We start from the raw sequence: 22,087 nt of genomic DNA, 5'->3' as shown, positions 1-22,087 counted from the left end.
ACCTGAAAGGCCGCTCAGCAAGGAAGCACTGCTCCAAAACCGCCATAAAAAAGCCAGACCACGGTTTGCAACTGCACATGGGGACAAAGCTCGTACTTGTTGGAGAAATGTCCTCTGGTCTGATGAAACAAAAATGGAACTGTAATAATGACCATCGTTATATTTGGAGGAAAAAGGTGGCTGTTTGCAAGCCGAAGAACACCATCCCAACCATGAGGGTAGTGCGTACGGCCCAGTACATCACTGGGGCAAAGCTTCCTGCCATCCAGGTCCTCTATACCAGGCAGTGTCAGAGGAAGGCCCTCAAAATTGTCAAAGACTCCAGCCACCCTAGTCATAGACTGTTCTCTCTGCTACCGCACGGCAAGCGGTACCGGAGTGCCAAGTCTAGGTCCAAAAGACTTCTCAACAGCTTCTACCCCCAAGCCATAAGACTCCTGAACAGCTAATCATGGCTACCCGGACTATTTGCACTGCCCCTCCACCCCATCTTTTTACGCTGCTGCTACTCTGTTAATTATTTATGCATAGTAACTTTAACTTTACCCACATGTACATATTACTTCAACTACCTCAACTAGCCGGTGCCCCCGCACATTGACTCTGCACCGGTACCCCCCTGTATATATAGCCTCCCTACTGTTATTTTATTTTACTTCTGCTCTTTTTTTCTCAACACTTTTTTGTTTTATTCTACTTTTTTTATTACAAATAAATGCACTGTTGGTTAAGGGCTGTAAGTAAGCATTTCACTGTAATGTCTGCACCTGTTGTATTCGGCGCATGTGGCCAATAAAATTTGATTTGATTTGAAGCACGGGAGTGGCAGCCTCATGCTGTGGGGGTGCTTTGCTGCAGGAGGGACTGGTGCCCTTCACAAACTAGATGGCATCATGAGGAAGGAAAATTATGTGTATATATTGAAGCAACATCTCAAGACTTCAGTCAGGAAGTTAATGCTTGGTCGCAAATGGGTCTTCCAAATGGACAATGACCCCAAGCATACTTCTAAAGTTGTGCCAAAATGGCTTAAGGACAACAAAGTCAAGGTATTGGAGTGGCCATCACAAAGCCCTGACCTCAATCATATAGAAAATGTGTGGGCAGAACTGAAAAAGCGTGTGCGAGCAAGGAGGCCTACAAACCTGACTCAGTTACACCAGCTCTGTCAGGAGGAATGGGCCAAATTTCACACAACATATAGTGGGAAGCTTGTGGAAGTCTACACAAAACGTTTGACTCAAGTTAAACAATTTAAAGGCAATGCTACCAAATACTAATTAAGTGTATGTAAACTTCTGACCCACTGGGAATGTGATGAAATAAATAAAAGCTGAAATAAATCATTCTCTCGACTATTATTCTGACATTTCACATTCTTAAAAATAAGTGGTGATCCTAACTGACCTAAGACAGGACATTTTTACTAGGATTAAATGTCAGGAATTGTGAAAAACTGAGTTTAAATGTATTTGGCTAAGGTGTATGTAAACTTCCGACTTCAACTGTAACTGCTCACTTTCCTCATCTGAACTTGATTTTGTCTGCACCTTTGTCTACTGTGTCTGGTAAAAGCACTGGCTGTGTCCGAAATACTGTATGTCTTGCCTACTACTTACTAAAATGAATATTTAGAACGTACTGTTTAGTAAAAACGAATGCAGTAACCAACAAATATCAACATACTACTGAGAATGCGGCATTTAATGCGCAATTGCGTTGATTCCTGCCATTCGTTCATTTTGGTACAGCGCGTCCCCTCAGCTGATTGTCAGCTGTTGTCAAACACACGTAGGTCTCGAAAGACGATTCTCTTCCACAATAGTGTGCAGCAAATTCTACTAGATGAAAAGCCTAAATGAGTATGACATCCTGGCATTTAAAGCATACTTTCTTTTTAAACGTCACATATATAAAACGTTATATTTTCGCATACCCAAAATGCCTACTATTTAGAATGCAAGTACGGGTATTCGGACACAGCCACTGTCTCACATCATAGAATCTTCAACTTTTTTGACATACTATTACACATAACTGAATGTTTCGTTCAATTAATTCAATCAAATTGCATTTGGGTACATATATTCTATAACTTTTTCCTTGTTGCCCTGCTGCAGGTCCTGGCCTGGTGTTCATAGTGTACCCCCAGGCAGTGTCCCTCCTCCCCTGCCCTCAGTTCTGGGCTGTCTGTTTCTTCACCATGATCATCCTATTGGGAGTGGATGGCCAGGTTAGAGCTCACCTCCACCAACACCTCCACCTGGGTGTCCTGTCCCTGCTGTTCTTTCCTCTACCTTCCTCTCCCATGTACAGTACATTGTCCTCTCTCATGTTCCCCAGTTTGTCGGCCTTGAGAGCCTAATGACCTCAGTAACGGACATCTACCCACACGTCATCAGAAAGGGCTACAGGAGGGAGCTGATTCTGCTGCTCATCTGCTGCTGCTGCTACCTGGTCGGACTCATCATGGTCACAGAGGTGAGAGGTCACAGACGCAGGTCTCCACTGCACACCAGCTGTCAGACTAGTTGTTGTTATTGCTGTTGTTGTTGTGTGACTACAGGTAGAGGTGGTTCTCTGATATCTGAGCATATAATATCAGGAACATAAATTGAAGCGCCTTAGTGAGGTAAGTTAAATAACTTCTAAACAATGGCAATTAAAGGGTTGATCTGGGCAGCACTTTTTGATCCAAGTCCTTTATGGTTGTGCATAACATTAACCCCAGCGCAAGGTGCACCTGTGTAATGATCATACTGTTTAATCAGCTTCTTGATATACTTCTTGATATACCACACCTGTCACGTGGATGGATTATCTTGGCAAAGGTGAAGTGCTCACTAACAGCGATGTAAACAAAATTTGAGAGAAATAAGCTTTTTGTGCGTATGGAAAATGTCTGAGATCTTTTATTTCAGCTCATGAAACATGGGACCAACTCTTTAAATGTTGCGTTTATCTTTTTGTTCAGTACATAAGTAAAATAAAGCTTCAATATACAGTACAATCAATGTTTACAGATCTACAGTGCATTCGGAAAGTATTCAGCCCCTTGACTTTTTCCACATTTTGTTACGTTACAGCCTTATTCTAAAATCGATTAAATTGTTTTTTCCCACCTCTTACATCTACACACAATACCCCATAATGACAAAGCAAAAACAGGTTTTTAAACATTTTTGCACATTTATAAAAAAAAAAGATATATATTGATATCACATTTACATAAGTATTCAGACCCTTTACTCAGTACTTTGTTGAAGCACCTTTGGCAGCAATTACAGCCTCAAGTCTTCTTGGGTATGACGCTACAAGCTTGGCACACCTGTATTTGGGGAGTTTCTCCCATTCTTCTCTGCAGATCCTCTCAAGCCCTGTCAGGTTGGATGGGGAGCGTCGCTGCACAGCTATTTTCAGGTCTCTCCAGAGATGTTAGATCGGGTTCAAGTCCGGGCTCTGGCTGGGCCACTCAAGGACATTCAGAGACTTGTCCCGAAGCCACTCCTACATTGTCTTGGCTGTGTGCTTAGGGCCGTTGTCTTGTTGGAAGGTGAACCTTCGCCCCAGTCTGAGATCCTGAGTGCTCTGGAGTAGGTTTTCATCAAGGATCTCTCTGTACTTTGCTCCGTTCATCTTTCCCTCGATCCTGATGCTGCCACCACCATGCTTCACCGTAGAGATGGTGCCAGGTTTCCTCCAGGCGTGATGCTTGGCATTCAGGCCAAAGAGTTCAATCTTGGTTTCATCAGACCACAGAATCTTGTTTCTCATGGTCTGAGAGTCCTTTAAGTGCTTTTTGGCAAACTCCAAGAGGGCTGTCATGTGCATTTTACTGAGGAGTGGCTTCCGTCTGGCCACTATACCATAAAGGTCTGATTGGTGGAGTGCTGCAAAGATGGTTGTCCTTCTGGAAAGTTCTCCCATCTCCACAGAGGAACACTGGAGCTCTGTCAGAGTGACCATTGGGTTCTTGGTCACCTCCCCGACCAAGACCCTTCTCCCCCAATTGCTCAGCTTGGCTGGGCGGCCAGCCCTAGGAAGAGTCTTGGTGGTTCCAAACTTCTTCTGTTTAAGAATAATGGAGGCCACTGTGTTCTTGGGGACCTTCAATGCTGCAGACATTTTTTGGTTCCCTTTCCCAGATCTGTGCCTCGACACAATCCTGTCTCGGAGCTCTACGGACAATTCCTTCGACCTCATGGCTGTCAACTGTGGGACCTTATATAGACAGGTGTGTGCCTTTCCAAATCATGTCCAATCAATTGAATTTACCACAGGTGGACTCCAATCAAGTTGTAGAAACGTCTCAAGGATGATAAAATTAAACAGGATGCACCTGAGCTCAATTTCGAGTCTCATAGCAAAGAGTCTGAATACCTATGTAAATAAGGTATTTCTGTTTTTTATTTTGAATAAATTTGCACACACCAAAAAAAATGTTTTCACTCTGTCATTATGGTGTGTAGATTGATGAGGAAAAACATTTATTTAATCAATTTTAGAATAAGGCTGTAACGTTAACTAAATGTGGAAAAAGTCAATGGGTCTGAATACTTTCTGAATGCACTGTAAATCTGTAAACATTGATATTGAAGCTTTATTGTTTTCGCAGGGTGGCCTCTACATCATCCAGCTGTTTGATCATTATGTGTGCAGTGGTGCCACTCTGCTGCTCCTCTCCATATGCCAGTCACTCAGTATTGGATGGATATATGGTAAGAATAGAGAAATTACACTATCATGGGCAAACACATACATATGCAAAGCTAGCTTCCTCGTCAGATTTTCTCTCACTATAAAAATGTAAAGTAATTGAAAGTCCTTAAAGGGACTGTTCATTGAAAGTCTTTAAAGGGACATGAGTACCCACTGGGCACACACTGGTTGAATCAATGTTGTTTCAATGTCATTTGTTAACCTATTGTGACATGGAATCAACGTGGAAAATACATTGGATTTAAAAAAAATTATAAACCAGTACTGTTTTCATCTAATTTCAACCAGTGTTGTAAACATTTAAATTATGGTAAAACTTCAACTTACATACTGTACATGGACATAACCTGACTAACAGGTTCTTACATCAATCTAATTTCAACATAATCAACAGAACTATGTATAAGTTGAAATTGCGTTGAAAATTCCACGTAAGTATTTTTCAGGTCTTGTGAGCGGAAATTTTAATATTGTGAGAATTCTGTGCAACTTCCGGCTTGCGTTTACAGTGAAAACTGAGGCTGTGTCAAGGTGACGTGTATGTGGGAAATGAAGTCAAGCGCAGGACACCGAACTACTGGCAGAACGTACTTTACTTAACACAGTAAAGAAAGTACAAAACAAACCTCCAAACAGGGAGGAACAAATAACGCATACAACCAGCACTGCCGACCTAACGGAAAACAATCACACACAATAACCAATGAGAGACAGGGGTTTATAAAGGGAATACAATATAACATAATGGGAAACAGGTGCAAACAATCAGGACAAACTAGACAAACACCGAAACATAGATCGGTGGCAGCTAGTACTCCGGGGACGACGAACGCCGAAGCCTGCCCGAGCAAGGAGGAGGGGCAGCCCCGGCTGATTCCGTAACAGGCTGTACCCGCTTTAAGTTACTGCTTTAGACCGTAGCCAATAGGCTATTGTGGCTATTTGAGCATAATGTAGGTCTATCAGAGTGGCCTACCAACAAAACCAATGGAATAAATCCTATATCATTTTCACATGGAAATAGCTTTTCATTTCTATGATATAGCCTACAGTAGCCTATGTGGTGTTCAATGCAGCCTACAGTCCATCATCATCACTTTTAAAAACTTTTTTAGATTATGCAGGGCTTGACATTAATTTATGATTTTTTACTTGGTCTGTAACATCATGGGCCAAGTAGGTGACTGTACATTTCATTGTATTGTGTTGCATGATGCAAGAAACCACTTTACAAAATAAAGTTAATTATTATTACCATACAGAGAACTAGACAATGTAGGCTACCCTCTGCCTATTGGCTTATTTGCATATTCATATTTGCATATCCTGTCTCAAAATACAACATTGTTCCTTTAATATATGTATGAAAATGTATGCACTCACTAACTGTAAGTCGCTCTAGATAAGAGCATCTGCTAAATGACTAAAATGTAAATGTAATATAAATAGACTCGCTTTTCAAAAACAGTTTGAAATGTACATGTTTTGTGCTCTTGTAGGAAGAAGTAATTCCCCCATTGCTGACCAATACTTACCTATAACTGGGCTAATAACTCGCTAACTAGCAAAGAAAGTCAACAAATATCACAGACTCAAACTTGCAAAGTTAAATTTGGTTTGGTTTGTTGCATTGAAAAGGGGCTGATACTATGTTGATTAGATCACATTAGAGAAAACTTTGATCTATAGTGCAAACTTTGATCTCTTCTGCGCGGCAGTCCTGGAGGAGGTGTGCGGCCGCTTAGAGGGAACATTGATTGGGTGGTTGAAATTACACTGATATGTTGTTGGTTACAATGCAATTACACTGATATGTTATTGGTTACAAGGAAATTACACTGATATACTACATTACATTTTACATTACATTTTAGTCATTTAGCAGACGCTCTTATCCAGAGCGACTTACAGGAGCAATTAGGGTAAAGTGCCTTGCTCAAGGGCACATTTACGTCATTTAGCAGACGCTCTTATCCAGAGCGACTCACCAATTGGTGCGTTCACCCTATAGCCAGTGGGATAACCACTTTACAATTTTTTTTTTTTTTGGGGGGGGGGGGATAACCACTTTACAATTTTTTTTGGGGGGGTAGAAGGATTACTTTATCCTATCCCAGGTATTCCTTAAAGAGGTGGGGTTTCAAATGTCTCCGGAAGGTGGTGAGTGACTCCGCTGTCCTGGCGTCGTGAGGGAGCTTGTTCCACCATTGGGGTGCCAGAGCAGCGAACAGTTTTGACTGGGCTGAGCGGGAACTATGCTTCCGCAGAGGAAGGGGAGCCAGCAGGCCAGAGGTGGATGAACGCAATGCCCTCGTTTGGGTGTAGGGACTGATCAGAGCCCGAAGGTACAGAGGTGCCGTTCCCCTCACTGCTCCATAGGCAAGCACCATGGTCTTGTAGCGGATGCGAGCTTCAACTGGAAGCCAGTGGAGTGTGCGGAGGAGGGGGGTGACGTGAGAGAACTTGGGAAGGTTGAACACCAGACGGGCTGCGGCATTCTGGATGAGTTGTAGGGGTTTAATGGCACAGGCAGGGAGGCCAGCCAACAGCGAGTTGCAGTAGTCCAGACGGGAGATGACAAGTGCCTGGATTAGGACCTGTGCCGCTTCCTGTGTAAGGCAGGGTCGTACTCTCCGAATGTTGTAGAGCATGAACCTGCAGGAGCGGGTCACCGCCTTGATGTTGGCGGAGAACGACAGGGTGTTGTCCAGGGTCACGCCTAGGCTCTTCGCACTCTGGGAGGAGGACACAGCGGAGTTGTAAACCGTGATGGCGAGATCATGGAACGGGCAGTCCTTCCCCGGGAGGAAGAGCAGCTCCGTCTTGCCAGGGTTCAGCTTGAGGTGGTGATCCGTCATCCATACTGATATGTCTGCCAGACATGCAGAGATGCGATTCGCCACCTGGTTATCAGAAGGGGGAAAGGAGAAGATTAGTTGTGTATCGTCAGCGTAGCAATGATAGGAGAGGCCATGTGAGGATATGACAGAGCCAAGTGACTTGGTGTATAGGGAGAAAAGGAGAGGGCCTAGAACTGAGCCCTGGGGGACACCAGTGGTGAGAGCACGTGGTGCGGAGACAGCTTCTCGCCACGCCACTTGGTAGGAGCGACCGGTCAGGTAGGACGCAATCCAGGAGTGAGCCGCGCCGGAGATGCCCAGCTCGGAGAGGGTGGAGAGGAGGATCTGATGGTTCACAGTATCAAAGGCAGCAGACAGGTCTAGAAGGACAAGAGCAGAGGAGAGAGAGTTAGCTTTAGCAGTGCGGAGAGCCTCCGTGACACAGAGAAGAGCAGTCTCAGTTGAATGACCAGTCCTGAAACCTGACTGGTTTGGATCAAGAAGGTCATTCTGAGAGAGTCATTCTACATGACCAAAAGTATGTGGACACCTGCTCGTCGAACATCGCATTCCAAAATCATGGGCATTGATACGGAGATGGTCCCCCCTTTGCTGCTATAACAGCCTCCACTCTTCTGGGAAGGCTTTCCACTAGATGTTGGAACATTGCTGCAGGGACTTGCTTCTATTCAGCCAGAAGAGCATTAGTGAGGTCGTGCACTGATGTTGGGTGATTAGGGCTGGCTCGCAGTCTGCGTTCCAATTCATCCCAAAGGTGTTCGATGGGGTTGAGGTCAGAGCTCTGTGCAGGCCAGTCAAGTTCTTCCATACCGATCTCGACAAACCATTTCTGTATGGACCTCGCTTTGTGCACGGGGGCATTGACATGCTGAAACAGGAAAGGGCCTTCCCCAAACTGTTGCCACAAAGTTGGAAGCAAAGAATCGTCTAGAATGTCAATGTATGCTGTAGTGTTAAGATTTCCCTTCACTGGAACTAAGAGCCCTAGCCCGAACCATGAAAAACAGCCCCAGACCATTATTCCTCCACCAACTGTTACAGTTGTCACTATGCATTGGGGCAGGTAGCGTTCTCCTGGCATCTGCCAAACCCAGATTCGTCCGTTGGACTGCCAGATGGTGAAGTGTGATTCATCACTCCAGAGAACGCGTTTCCACTGCTCCAGAGTCCAATGGCGGCGAGCTTTACACCATTCTAGTCGACGCTTGGCATTGCGCATGGTGATCTTAGGTTTGTGTGCGGCTGCTCGGCCATGGAAACCCATTTCATGAAGCTCCCAACTAACAGTTATTGTGCTGACGTTGCTTCCAGAGGCAGTTTGGAACTTGGTAGTGAGTGCTGCAACCGAGGACAGACGATTTCTACGCACTACGTGCTTCAGCACTCGGCGATCCCGTTCTGTGAACTTGTGTGGCCTACCACTTCGCGGCTGAGCCATTGTTGCTCCTAGACGTTTCCACTTCACAATAACAGCACTTACAGCAGCTCTAGCAGGGCAGAAATTTGACGAACTGACTTGTTGACCACCATTTGCCTCATGCAGCGCAACACATCTCCTTCGCATAGAGTTGATCAGGCTGTTTATTGTGGCCTGTGGAATGTTGTCCCACTCCTCTTCAATGGCTGTGCGAAGTTGCTGGATATTGGAGGGAACTGGAACCCGCGGTCATACACGTCTATCCAGAGCATCCCAAATATGCTCAATGGGTGACATGTCTGTTGAGTATGCAAACCATGGAAGAACTGGGACATTTTCAGCTTCCAGGAATTGTGTACCAATCCTTGCAACATGGGGCCGTGCATTATCATGCTGAAAAATGAGGTGATGGCGGCGGATGAATGGCACAACAATGGGCCTCAGGATCTCATCACGGTATCTCTGTGCATTCAAATTGCCATCGATAAAATGCAATTGTGTTCATTGTCCGTAGCATATGCCTCCCATACCATAACTCCACTGCCACCATGGGGCACTCTGTTCACAACGTTGACATCAGCAAACCACTCACCCACACGACGCCATCTGCCTGGTACAGTTGAAACCGGATTTCATCCATGAAGAGCACACTTCTCCAGTGTGCCAGTGGCCATCGAAGGTGAGTATTTGCCCACTGAAGTCGGTTTTGATGCCTAACTGCAGTCAGGTAAAGACCCTGGTGAGGACAACGAGCATGCAGATGAGCTTCCCTGAGACGGTTTCCGACAGTTTGTGCAGAAATGTATTGGTTGTGCAAACCCACAGTTTCATCAGCTGTCCGTGTGGCTGGTCTCAGACGATCCCACAGGGGAAGAAGCCGGATGTGGAGGTCCTGGGTTGGCGTGGTTACACGTGGTATGCGGATGTGAGGCCGGTTGGACGTACTGCCAAATTCTGTAAAATGACGATGGAAGCGGCTTATGGTAAAGAAATTAACATGAAATTCTCTGGCAAAAGCTCTGGTGGACATTCCTGCAGTCAGCATGCCAATTGTACACTCCCCCAAAACTTGAGACATCTGTGGTATTGTGTTGTTTAACAAAACGGCACATTTTAGAGTGGCCTTTTATTGTCTCCAGCACCTGTGTAATGATCATGCTGTTTAATTCAGTTTCTTGATATGCCACACATGTCAGGTGGATGGATATCTTGGCAAAGGAGAAATACTCACTGACAGGGATGTAAACATGTATTTCTTTTCAGCTCATGGAACATGGGACCAACATTACATGTTGCGTTTTAATTTTTTTGTTCAGTGTATGCTGAATTTGAGATTTGATTAGACATATTTTATTTGACCTTATTTCAATGTTGATAGTAAAATGGTTTGTTTGAATCAACGTCATTCTTTCAACGTGATGCTATCAACCTAAATAAAGAGGTATATTGAAATAAAATGTGAAGCCACAGTCCAATGCCTGAACAGTGACTGGTAAGAGTAGGCAAAAACACCTTCGCCACGCTGACCCTCAACACGGCGGCCCCCCAGCGGTGTGTGCTTAGCCCCCTCCTGTACTTCTCCAACTCAATCATCATCAAGTTTGCTGAAGGTGTGACGGTGGTAGGCCTGATCACCAACGGCAATGAGACAGTCTACAGGGAGGAGGTCAGAGACCTGGCAGTGCGGTGCCAGGATAACAACCTATCCCTCAACGTCAGCAAGACCAAGGAGCTGATTGTGGATTACAGGAAACAGGGGCAGGTGCACACCCCCATCCACATCGACAGGGCCGCAGTGGAGAGGGTCATGAGCTTCAAGTTCCTCTGTGTCCACATCACTGTCCTCTCACACCAGCACAGTTGTGAAGAAGACACGGCAGTGCCTCTTCTCCCTCAGGAGGCTGAAACGATTTGGCATGGCCCCTCAGATCCTTAGGAACTTTACAGCTGCACCATTGAGAACATCCTGACTCGTTGTATCACCGTCTGGTATCACAACTGCACCTCCCTCGACCAGAAGGCCCTACAGAGAGTGGTGCGTATGGCCCAGGTTATCACTGGGGGTGAGCTCCCAGCCATCCAGGACTTACATGCCAGGCAGTGTCTGAGAAAGACCTGAAAAATTGCCAAAGACTCCAGCCACCCGAGACATGGTCTGTTCTCCATGCTCCCGTCCAGCAGGCGATACAGGTGCATCAATGTTCAGAACAACAGACTCCTAAACAGCTTCTATCCCCTGGCCATAAGACTATTAAATGGCTAACAACTACACCCTTAGAAAAAAGGGTTCCAAAAGGGTTCTTCGGCTGTTCCCATAGGAGAACACTTTTTTGGTTCCAAGTAGAATAACCCTTTTTGTTTACAGGTAGAACTATTTTGGGTTCCATGTAGAACCCTCTGTGTAAAGGATTCTACATGGAACTCAAAAGGGTTCTACCTGGAACCAAAAAGGGTTCTTCGAAGGGTTCTCCTATGGGGACAGCCGAAGAACCCTTTTAGGTTCTAGATAGCACCTTTTTTCTAAGAGTGTACTGCTGCTAAAATTATTATTGATTAGATTAACAGTACTACATTTACATTTACATTTTAGTCATTTAGCAGACGCTCTTATCCAGAGCGACTTACAGTTAGTGCATACATTATTTTTTATTTTTTCATACCCCCTGTGGGAATCGAACCCACAACCCTGGCGTTGCAAACGCCATGCTCTACCAACTGAGCTACATCCCTGCCGGCCATTCCCTCCCCTACTACCACTACGCTGCTGTTCATTGATTGTCGATTTCCATTACCATTAGTATCTATCTATTTATCCTGATACTGAATTAGAGAACAACATATATTTAGTTTTGCCCATATTAAGTAGAAGTTTTAAATCAACAAGGGCTTTCTGTAATGTAACAAAATCAGATTGGAGCTCTAACATAGCTTGGTCAACAGTTGGTGCAATGGCATACATATAGATATTGTCTGCATACAGATTAATATTGCAGGATTTAATAGATAGACCAATATTATTTATATAAATAGTAAAGAGAACAGGTCCCAAAACCGATCCCTGTGGTACACCTTTCATAATATCGAGGAAACTAGACTTGACATCATCAGTAAGCACACATTGTGTCCTGGCTGTCAGATAGTTCTTAAAGCATTTGCAAGACTCCTGATCCAGGCCCATTTGGAAAAGTCTATAAATAAGGCAGCACAATGATTTTTATGATCTAGGCAATTTAACACAACATGTAAAACATGCATAGTGGCTGAAAGAGTGCTATGTCCAGATCTAATATACAAACAACCTCCAATAGATGGCGCTGTAGCCTGGCAGCGCGCTCTGTATTTGGGCCCACAGTCAGCTTCAGAATGTGCTCAGTCATCATAGCCACTTTTGACGTGAAAAATGAGTGCTGCGAAAATGAGAAAAGTGGACTCTGTGTTTTGTTGTGAAAATACTTCTCAAAGATATCTCTCAGACACTGGAGCTTGTGAGTTCAGAATATACTTTATTACAAAGTAACAAGCCGAGCTGGTCCGCGGAGCAAATGCCAGTCCCAGACTCGGAGCTCTCTTTTTATACAGCTTCATCTTTTCATAACATATAGGAACCCCCTCTTTATCCAAACAGCCAGTCCCAGGCATGTGAATCATTCCCAGCATTGTTCTTGACTTCTTGTCTTAGTCCTTTAAGCTTGATCATTGCCTCAGTGAATGCTCCACCTGGGGCAGTATTGTTGGGAATAAAGGTGCAGCACTCGCTCCCAAACACAACACAGACTCCACCTGTCTCTACTAGGAGCCACTCTAAAGCCTGCCTATTCTGCCAGGTCATCTTACTTGTTGCCTGTACTTGTTCTCCCAGAGCTGTCAATGCTGAGTCAGTATAATTTATGAACCTTTGCTGATTGTAATAAATGTAATTGATCCATTCAAAATTTTTATTGGGAGTTATCCAAACAAATATTGATTCAAATCCTGATGTAATTTCACTTCTAGCTTTCAATTCGTTAGGTTGGCCTATAGAATCTAGCTGTACATTGGGATTGGTTTGATATGTTCTCTTTGATCTTTTTAATTGGGTATCCTGCGCATCAACCTTTAGGGCCTCCCAGTCAGCTATTACAACTTGCTGTATTAGCTGTACTCTGGCACAGAGCCCTTTCCATCCTTTTGGTAATGTTACCCTGAGTTGCCCTTGGCAGATCCAGAAGAAATCTGCCACAGCCAACGACTGATCCTCATAAGGAGCGATCAGCGGTAGTGCCAGTGTCTGATGCATACTTCAGGGGTAACTATCACTTCAGTACTTCACCCTGCTGCATGATAGATTTTCCTTTGGGGGGTATATACGCATTCCAATAGATAATTTTTATCCAGGTGCCATGTAGTTTCACATTTTCCCTTGAATTTTCCCAAATCATGTACCCCGATTGTTCTGTTGTAGCACTCATACTTCTGCCCATAATCTATTTGATATTTCAGTGCTTCCATTTTCCTGGTTTCTATTCTAAAATCTAATTGCTTACACCACTCCCCCCACCCTGTTCGACTATAAAATTGTTTATATTCCGGGTTTCCTAAATATGACAAACATTCTGCTGGACAGTACGGTCTCTCCCAGTCTCTTAGATGACAGAAGTTGTGGTTAAAATCAGCACAGTCCTGGTAGCTGTGGGAATTTGGTACTACTATCAGTTCCTTTAATGGGGAGGGGGTGCATACTAGACACTTTTCTTTATTCAGTTTTAATGTATTATATTGTGCCCACTTAAACCAGTCATTGCCCAGCGCCTCTTTCCATACCCTTTCTTCCACGTCTGTTGGGGCCCTAGTAGGTAAGGGGGCTGGTGTACGTGCCCAAGGAATAATGACTTCAGCATTGCCTCCTGGGAATGTCGTGCTTGTAATTACTACATCATATTGTTTATCTGGGTCTTGGGCTGTTGCTCTTATGTCTATGGTCCACCTGTCTCCTTCTTTTATTATCTTGATATCACAGTTACTGTTGTCCCATGTGGTTTCCCCATAATCCAGGTGATGGGCCCACCCACATAATCCATCATCTGACCCTTGCTCCTTAATAGCGAATGCTTTCTGTATTTCCGTCGTGGTTCTTGTTTGTGCAGGAATGGACATTCTAATCCTGTCTGTTTCTCGTCTTTTTCTTGTTTCTGTGCTTTTCACTATTGCCAGCATGCAATTCTTCTTAGCTGTTTTGGTTTCCAAATTCTGTTAGGGGGACCAGTCAAAGGCAGAGAAATCTGTCCCTCTACTGAGGGAATCAGCCAGAGTACGTAGCTCATCAACAGCATTCCTACTGCCATCCTCCCCCATCCCCTGATTCTAAGCCACCTCCAGCAGGAAGTGGTTATTTTGCTTGAGCTTCCATCCTTTCTCCTTCTTCTTCTGTTCCTGTTTCCTCTTCTTCCCTATCGGGTGTTTCAGCATCCTCAGCTTCATCTCTCGCGGGTAGTGCACCGACTCCTTTCGGGACTCGAGTGCAGTAATTCAGATGGTACCACGTAGTGCTTCCTTCCACCTGTATGGCCGAAGGCGTAACGCAAACCAATTGTATGGACCTTCTCGCCTGGGCTGGTTCCACTTCTTTCGGAAGACCCTGATGTTACACTTGGTCCCCTGGCACCACCGGACCGGACACCTCTGGTCCTGGCTCTGGTTCTCATCTTTTTTCCTGGAGATAAATAGTCTTATGTATAGCAGTTAGTTGTCTCACATATGCTTTGAGTTCCATTTCTAATTGTTCAAGTGAGGGACCTTTTATAGGGTCCTCTCAGAACTGGCACTGGCATGGGTTGACCCGTAAGCATTTCATGCGGGGTTAGGTGCGTGTTTCTGTTATTTTGCATGCGATAGCTCATTAAAGCAAGCGGTAGTGCATCCACCCAGTTAAGCTTTGCACTAGCACAGATTTTATTCAGTTTAGCCTTGAGGGTTCCATTTATTATTTTAACCATCCCTTGCGACTGTGGGTGATACACACATCCCAGTCGTTGTTTTATCCTTAGCTGTTGTAATACTTGTTTTACTGTTTTCTGAATAAATGCCGATCCATTGTCTGAACTGATTTCTGTCGGTATTCCAAACCTGGGTATCACTTCTCTGGTTAGGAATTTGATTACTTTTCCTGATCCTATAATATAATAATAATAATAATATGCCATTTAGCAGACGCTTTTATCCAAAGCGACTTACAGTCATGCGTGCATACATTTTTTTTTTTTTTTGTGTATGGGTGGTCCCGGGGATCGAACCCACTACCTTGGCGTTTCAAGCGCCGTGCTCTACCAGCTGAGCTACAGAGGACCACATCCTAGGTCTGCTGATGGTACTGCTTCTACCCATCTACTGAACCTATCTATAATTACAAGCATGTATCTTTTTCCATTCACTTTCTTAATCATATCCACGTAGTCTATGACCAGGTGTTGAAATGGTCCCTCTGGGACCGGTATGTGACCTATAGGCGTGGTTATGCCCTTGCGCACATTGTTTTGCGCGCAAACTTCACATTTTGCCAATGTATCATCTACCATTGCCTGTAGATATGGTGACCAATATCCTTGCTGTTTGATCTTCCTGATCACTTCCCCACTTGTGCAATGGTCAAAACCATGTGCATCTGTTATTAACAGGTTAAGTAATATGGTGGGTGCTACAATAGTACCCTCATGGGATCTCTATAACCCTGTCACATCTTTCATAGCTCCTCTTTGGTGCCACCTTGTCTGTTCGTAGGGTCCTGCCCTTTCCTGCATTCTAATGATGTAATCTAACTGAGGTGCAGATTCTACAATGACCATTGGTGCTAGCACCGGGATGATGCATTTGAAAGGCCTGTTTAGCAGCTTCATCTGCTGCATTATTGCCCCTGATAACAGTCATGGCTTTTCTTGTGAGCCTGACACTTAACTATAGCCAGCCATGTCGGGTACATTAGTGCTGTCAGAAGTTTCACAATTTGCTTGTGATGTTGTATAGGCGTGCCATCACTTTTCCTGAACCCCCGTTGTTTCCAGACTGCCCCAAACAGGTGACACACACCATGTGCATAGGCTGAATCAGTGTATATGTTAACTGTCTTCCCTTTCCCCAGCATATAGGCCGCAGTAAGTGCTTTAAGTTGAGCCAGTTGGGCTGAACATGGCTGTGGGCAATGTTTTGTCATTACTTCTCTAAATTCCCTTCCTTGTTTCTTCACTACTGCAAATCCAGCCTGATTTCCAGTGTGGTCTTTGTAACAAGACCTGTCTACAAAATAGTCCTCCACATAGCCATTTCCCAGATCGGGCAATGGTGTTGACTCTAAGTGTGGTCTAAGCCGGGTGAATGTCAATGATTCTGCCACACAGTTGTGTGCTAAACCCTCGAATTCTAACATAATTCTTTCTGCCGGGATCACTGTACTACAGCGTTTAATGGAGACATCTGGGTATGTTAATAGGGTCATGTATTCCAAAGTTCTTGCATTGGTAAGCACAAATTGTCCCTGTTCTATTAGCTCCACTATTTTATGATGTGTGTACATTACTATAGGGTAGCCCATAGTAATGGTGGATGCTTTGTCGTATGCATACTGCAGAGCAGCTAGACCCTAATAGCAGGGTGGATATCCCTGCGCCACAGAATCCAGTCTGGTGCTAAAGTATGCAATAGGCTGCTTCCGTCGCCCACTGCAGGACTCCTGCATAAGAACTGATGCTGCATAACGGTCACACCGATTTGCTGCATATAACAGAAACTGCTTTTTGTAGTCCGAGGCTCCTGGAGCCGGGGCAGACTGCATTTCTTGTTTTAACGTTTCAAATGCAGTTAAGGCATCATTCGTCCAATCAAGGTTAGCCCTAAGGTTTAGTTGCCCAGCATTTTTCATAAGTTCTCGTAGAGGGGCTGTTTTGACAGCATATTCCTCTATCCATTCAAAGCTGAATCCTGTCATCCCTAAAAACGTCATCATTTGGGCAACTGTTTGGGGTAGCGGTGTTTTGCTGATGCCTTCTAATTGTCCTGGTGCTATTGCCTTTGTACCATGAGCTACTGTCCGTCAACTTGAGGCTGGCAGTATTGGAGCTTTGTTTTCGATACCTTGTGTCCCCCTTCCGCTAGTTTTGTCAAGACTTTCATGGAATCGGTATGACATTGTTCCAAGGAGGGAGCACAGATTAGTAAAATGGCGGCAGGTAGCTTAGTGGTTAAGAGCGTTGTGCCAGTAACCGAAAGGTTGCTGGTTCTAATCCCTGAGCTGACTAGGTGAATAATCTGTCGATGTGCCCTTGAGCAAGGCACTTAACCCTAATCGCTCTGGGTAAGAGCGTCTGCTAAATGACGTAAATGTAAAATACTTGGCTTCTGGAGGAACATTGGTCAGCAGCGTGTGGGGATTTGGGACTTCAGCAGGCCAGTCTTGCACTATGTCATTTACTGTCCTCAAGTCATGTACCAACCTCCATTTATGTTTGTCTGCTTTAAGGATTGGCAACAGAGGTGTGTTACAGCAACTCTGCGTCTCTATTAGCACCCCTGTTTTTATTAATCCTTCAATTGTCTTGCTTATGCCTTCTTCTGCCTCAGGTTTCATGTGATACTGGGCTTTCCAAGGAGGCTTTGCGTCTGGTTTTGTTCTGAAGTATATGGGACTAGCTGATTCTACCAGTCCCACATCTGTGTCATGCTGTGACCATACCTTGCTAGGTATGTTCTTTTCCATTTCTTGTCTAAGACTCGCCACTGGCGTTATTGCTTCCCCTAGCTGAACTTGTTGCCTAGCTGTAATCTCTACCTCCTGTGGGTCACCGGTCATTACTGTGGTACACAGTATTTTAATGAATGATTTATCCACCGAGTGGTAAATCAAGGGGTTGTCTGTCTTGTCCCATCGACTTGCTTTTGCTCGCTTCATCATGGGACCTAGATCTTTCGCTACAGCTCCTTTATTTACCAATAAGGTAATATGGGGGACAGCACCAGGAATGTTATGCCATCTTGCTATGAAGTCTGAGCCTTCCACGTCTGTTACTTTCATAGCCGCCCCTTGTTTCCCAATGATTATATGTTGGGATATGATAGGGGCTGATTTTCCGTGTGCATCCAGCAACCACAGTTGTTCCAGGAGGGGATCACATTGGGGGTCGTACTGCATTGCGCAGTGGTATTATGATTTTGTATTTTCTGCTTTAGGTATCTGCTCTCTAATAAACCTACCCCATTTTGCCATTGTTTTATCTACTTCTCATTTAATGCCTCCTAGCCAGTACACATTTGCTAGGTTCAACCCTGCTTTATCTATGATCACCCCTTCTGGAGTACAACGAATGTGTATGTCCATTTTACACAAGGCGTCTCTTCCTAATAGGTTGACAGAGGTGTGTTCTGATACTAATATGGGGAGGGTTGCGTAATTGTTGTCAGCTGTTAACCGAACTGGAGCTGATTCCCATTTCCTTGTCGTGGCTGCCACGGATTTGTGGGGCAGTTGCGTCTGCCATGTCCTGGCTATTGGCATCCCCAACAAACTCCAGGAGGCCCCTGCGGACTTCTTGGCCCTTTCTTCTGATTATTCTGTTGGGGTCTTTGTTGTTTATTTTCCCATTGCTGGGGTCGTTGGGTATATACATTCACTACTGGTGGTGTGGGTTGTACTTGGGCAAGTAGCATAGGGGGCGATTGTGGCCCTCCGGAGGAGACCGCGGCCACCAGCCCTACGTCTGGCGTGGGTGTGGTTACTGGAGCTTGAACTTTTTTCTTTCCTTTGTTTGTCTTCCAGCTGGAGTTGTGTCAATTTTCTCTGAATGTCTTTTCCCTGTTCTGTGAGTCTCTGTTTGTCTTTTCTGTATTTTTCCACTGCATGGATTACATGGTCACATAATTCTTTGTGTGACTTTGAGGTTAGTCCCACCACTTCCTCCAGCCTGCTTCTCACCGGCTGGGGCATGGCCACTACCACAGAATTCCGGAACAGGGTCGTCATCAATGGGTCCCCTTCTGGATTCCGTTCTGTCTCCAGCCTCCATCGTTTCAGCTGTCCATGTAGATAGACAGCTGGGCTCTCTGTTTCTCCCATCGCTTCCCCTTTCAGGGACATGGGGTCAATCCTTGCCGGGTATTCCGCTCTCAGGGCCCGCCAAAATCCAGGGCGGTAGGTGTCAAAGTCCACTCCATCCCTCAGCGGATCTCCCACCGCCATTCTCAGGCCGCTGGCACACAGTACATCCTCCATCTTTGCTGTTCCCACCACCCTTGCCAACAGTGCCTTCAGATCCCCCACAGCCAGTAGTTTCCCCATAGTTTCTTCCTCGAAGGTTCTTATCCACTTGCCCACCCTATCATGTATATCTGGCAAGCGGGTGACCAATCCTTTCAGGTCCTGCGATCCCCATGGGACATAATGCCCTTGCGTGCCTCTTATCAAGATTGGACATTGTGCCCTATACTTTTCAGGTTTTTTCAGCGTTCTCCTATTCCGCAACCTTCCCTCTTCTTTCTTTATCATATGGTGTTTCCCTTAAATTAGCTGCTGCCCCTTCTTCTTCCCTTTCTAGCTCTCTGAGGTCCCATTCTCTGGACATACTCTGTTATTTTTCCTTTTTCTCTGTTTCTTTTTCCAGCCCTCTTTTCAGTCTTTTTATTTCTCTGTCCACCAGCTTACTGGTCACATTAATTTCAGTTATCATATCTCCATCCAGGGATTCCTCATCATCTTCCTCATTTACCTGCATTCTCTCCAGGGCTTCTCTTACCCCTTCGTAACAATCAAACCTTTCTGGGTTCATTTCTGTAATCTGCTCAGTCTTTCTTACCCTTTCTACACCCCTTTCTTTTGCTGGAGAAGGCACAGATGGAGTCCCTCTCTCCGCTTCCAGTTCTATTTCTCCTTTTATTTCTACCACTCCAGACACTAGTGGGTACTGTCCGCTGGTGTATGGTGGGGGTCCTATGGACCAGTTCTCTTTATTTCTGTTTGTCTTTTCATCATCCTTTCTCAACATGCTCCTAGCCTTTTGCATACTTTTTAGTAGCCCTTCTCCTTCTGTCTGGAACATTTTTAGCACTTCTCTTTCTCTTTTTTTCTGTCTCTTTTTGTGTTTTTATCCCTTTAGCTTTCTGTAATATCCGTACTGTCCTCTGTTCCCTAGTTTCGTCTTGCTCTGACATTCATTTCCCTACTGTTAGTATGTCCACACTCTTGATTCTCCCAAACAAAATTCAGTTATTGTAAATGTGTGCGTTTGTCTTTCTCGTAACACACTTATCTCTCCTGATTGCCACCACCTTTTTGTAGCCAATCTCAAAAAACGCCTTATCACTTTTAATTTCCTTATTTCTAGACCACTCGGTAGCTTATAGCTTTCTACTCTCATTATTTCAATAGTCATTCGTGCATCTTTCACACTCCTTTTTCCTAGTGCGAGACTGGGCGCGTCCTCCCTACCGGGTCACACTCAAGTGACGGTCCAGGAGAGGTGCGTGTCCCCTTCCCACCCAGAACAGGAGTTCCTTTCACACTTCACACTCCCCCTTCCTAGTGCGAGACTGGGCGCGTCCTCCCTACCGGGTCACACTCAAGTGACGGTCCAGGAGAGGTGCGCGTCCCCTTCCCACCCAGAACAGGAGTTCCTTTCACACTTCACACTCCCTTTGCCTAGTGTGAGACTGGGTGCGTCCTCCCTACCGGGTCACACTCAAGTGACGGTCCCCTTCCCACCCAGAACAAATCCTGTCACAGGTCAAATTTAACAAATTACCACTTGTCAGCTGTTCTGAGAATCTCTACATCAAAGATGACAGCAGACTTTGATGCCCTTGCCAAGAGAGGTGACCAGACCCATTGTTCACATTAAGACTAGAATAACCGTGACTGAGGTAGGCAAGGATTATGCTTTTTCATGTTGATGGTTATGCAGTGAGAATTATCCAGCAATGCACTTGGATACAGGTAATAAATAATCAGTCAGATTTGGGCTGAGGTGATTGGATAACTGTAAATATGGCTCACAATGGAGATGAGAATTGTTCCTTAATATGCTTTCAAAAACAGACTATTCCAAATGAAACGGATGCTCTTACCATATGTTTCACTCAAATGTTAGAATCATTTTCTTTTTACACATCTGCTGTTACATTTTGCGTGTCTCCAGTCATATAATATACAGTGAGGCAGAAAAAGTATTTGATCCCCTGCTGATTTTGTACGTTTGCCCACTGACAAAGACATGATCAGCCTATAATTTTAATGGTAGGTTTATTTGAACAGTGAGAGACAGAATAACAACAAAAAAATCCAGAAAAACGAAAATTGATTTGCATTTTAATGAGGGAAATAAGTATTTGACCCCTCTGCAAAACATGACTTAGTACTTGGTGGCAAAACCCTTGTTGGCAATCACAGAGGTCAGACGTTTCTTGTAGTTGGCCACCAGGTTTGCACACATCTCAGGAGGGATTTTGTTCCACTCCTCTTTGCAGATATTCTCCAAGTCATTAAGGTTTCGAGGCTGATGTTTGGCAACTCGAACCTTCAGCTCCCTCCACAGATTGTCTATGGGATTAAGGTCTGGAGACTGGCTAGGCCACTCCAGGACCTTAATGTGCTTCTTCTTGAGCCACTCCTTTGTTGCCTTGGCCGTGTGTTTTGGGTCATTGTCATGCTGGAATACCTATCCACGACCCATTTTCAATGCCCTGGCGGAGAGAAAGAGGTTCTCACCCAAGATTTGACGGTACATGGCCCCGTCCATCGTCCCTTTGATGCTGTGAAGTTGACCTGTCCCCTTAGCAGAAAAGCACCCCCAAAGCATAATGTTTCCACCTCCATGTTTGACGGTGGGGATGGTGTTCTTGGGGTCATAGGCAGCATTCCTCCTCCTCCAAACACGGCGAATTGAGTTGATGCCAACACTTTCACCCAGTTCTCCTCTGAATCATTCAGATGTTCATTGGCAAACTTCAGACGGCCCTGTATATGTGCTTTCTTGAGCAGGGGGACCTTGCGTGCGCTGCAGGATTTCAGTCCTTCACGGCGTAGTGTGTTACCAATTGTTTTCTTGGTGACTATGGTCCCAGCTGCCTTGAGATCATT

General features: G+C 44.9%; 1 protein-coding gene across 1 annotated transcript in view; it reads left to right on the top strand.

Moving 5' to 3' along the window:
- slc6a11a (solute carrier family 6 member 11a) overlaps positions 1–22,087 on the top strand; it is a 54,955-nt gene that overhangs the window by 17,279 nt on the left and 15,589 nt on the right. The window contains exons 9-11 of the mRNA XM_041887893.2: positions 2,121–2,233; positions 2,344–2,481; positions 4,616–4,718. Of these exons, the coding sequence (XP_041743827.1) occupies positions 2,121–2,233; positions 2,344–2,481; positions 4,616–4,718 (354 nt within the window). The remainder of the gene's footprint in view (positions 1–2,120; positions 2,234–2,343; positions 2,482–4,615; positions 4,719–22,087) is intronic.

Source organism: Coregonus clupeaformis, chromosome 10 (assembly GCF_020615455.1).
Source record: "Coregonus clupeaformis isolate EN_2021a chromosome 10, ASM2061545v1, whole genome shotgun sequence".
Taxonomy (NCBI): Eukaryota; Metazoa; Chordata; class Actinopteri; order Salmoniformes; family Salmonidae; genus Coregonus; species Coregonus clupeaformis.
The sequence above is the reverse complement of the archived record's forward strand: the minus strand, read 5'-3'. Positions and strand labels throughout refer to the sequence as shown.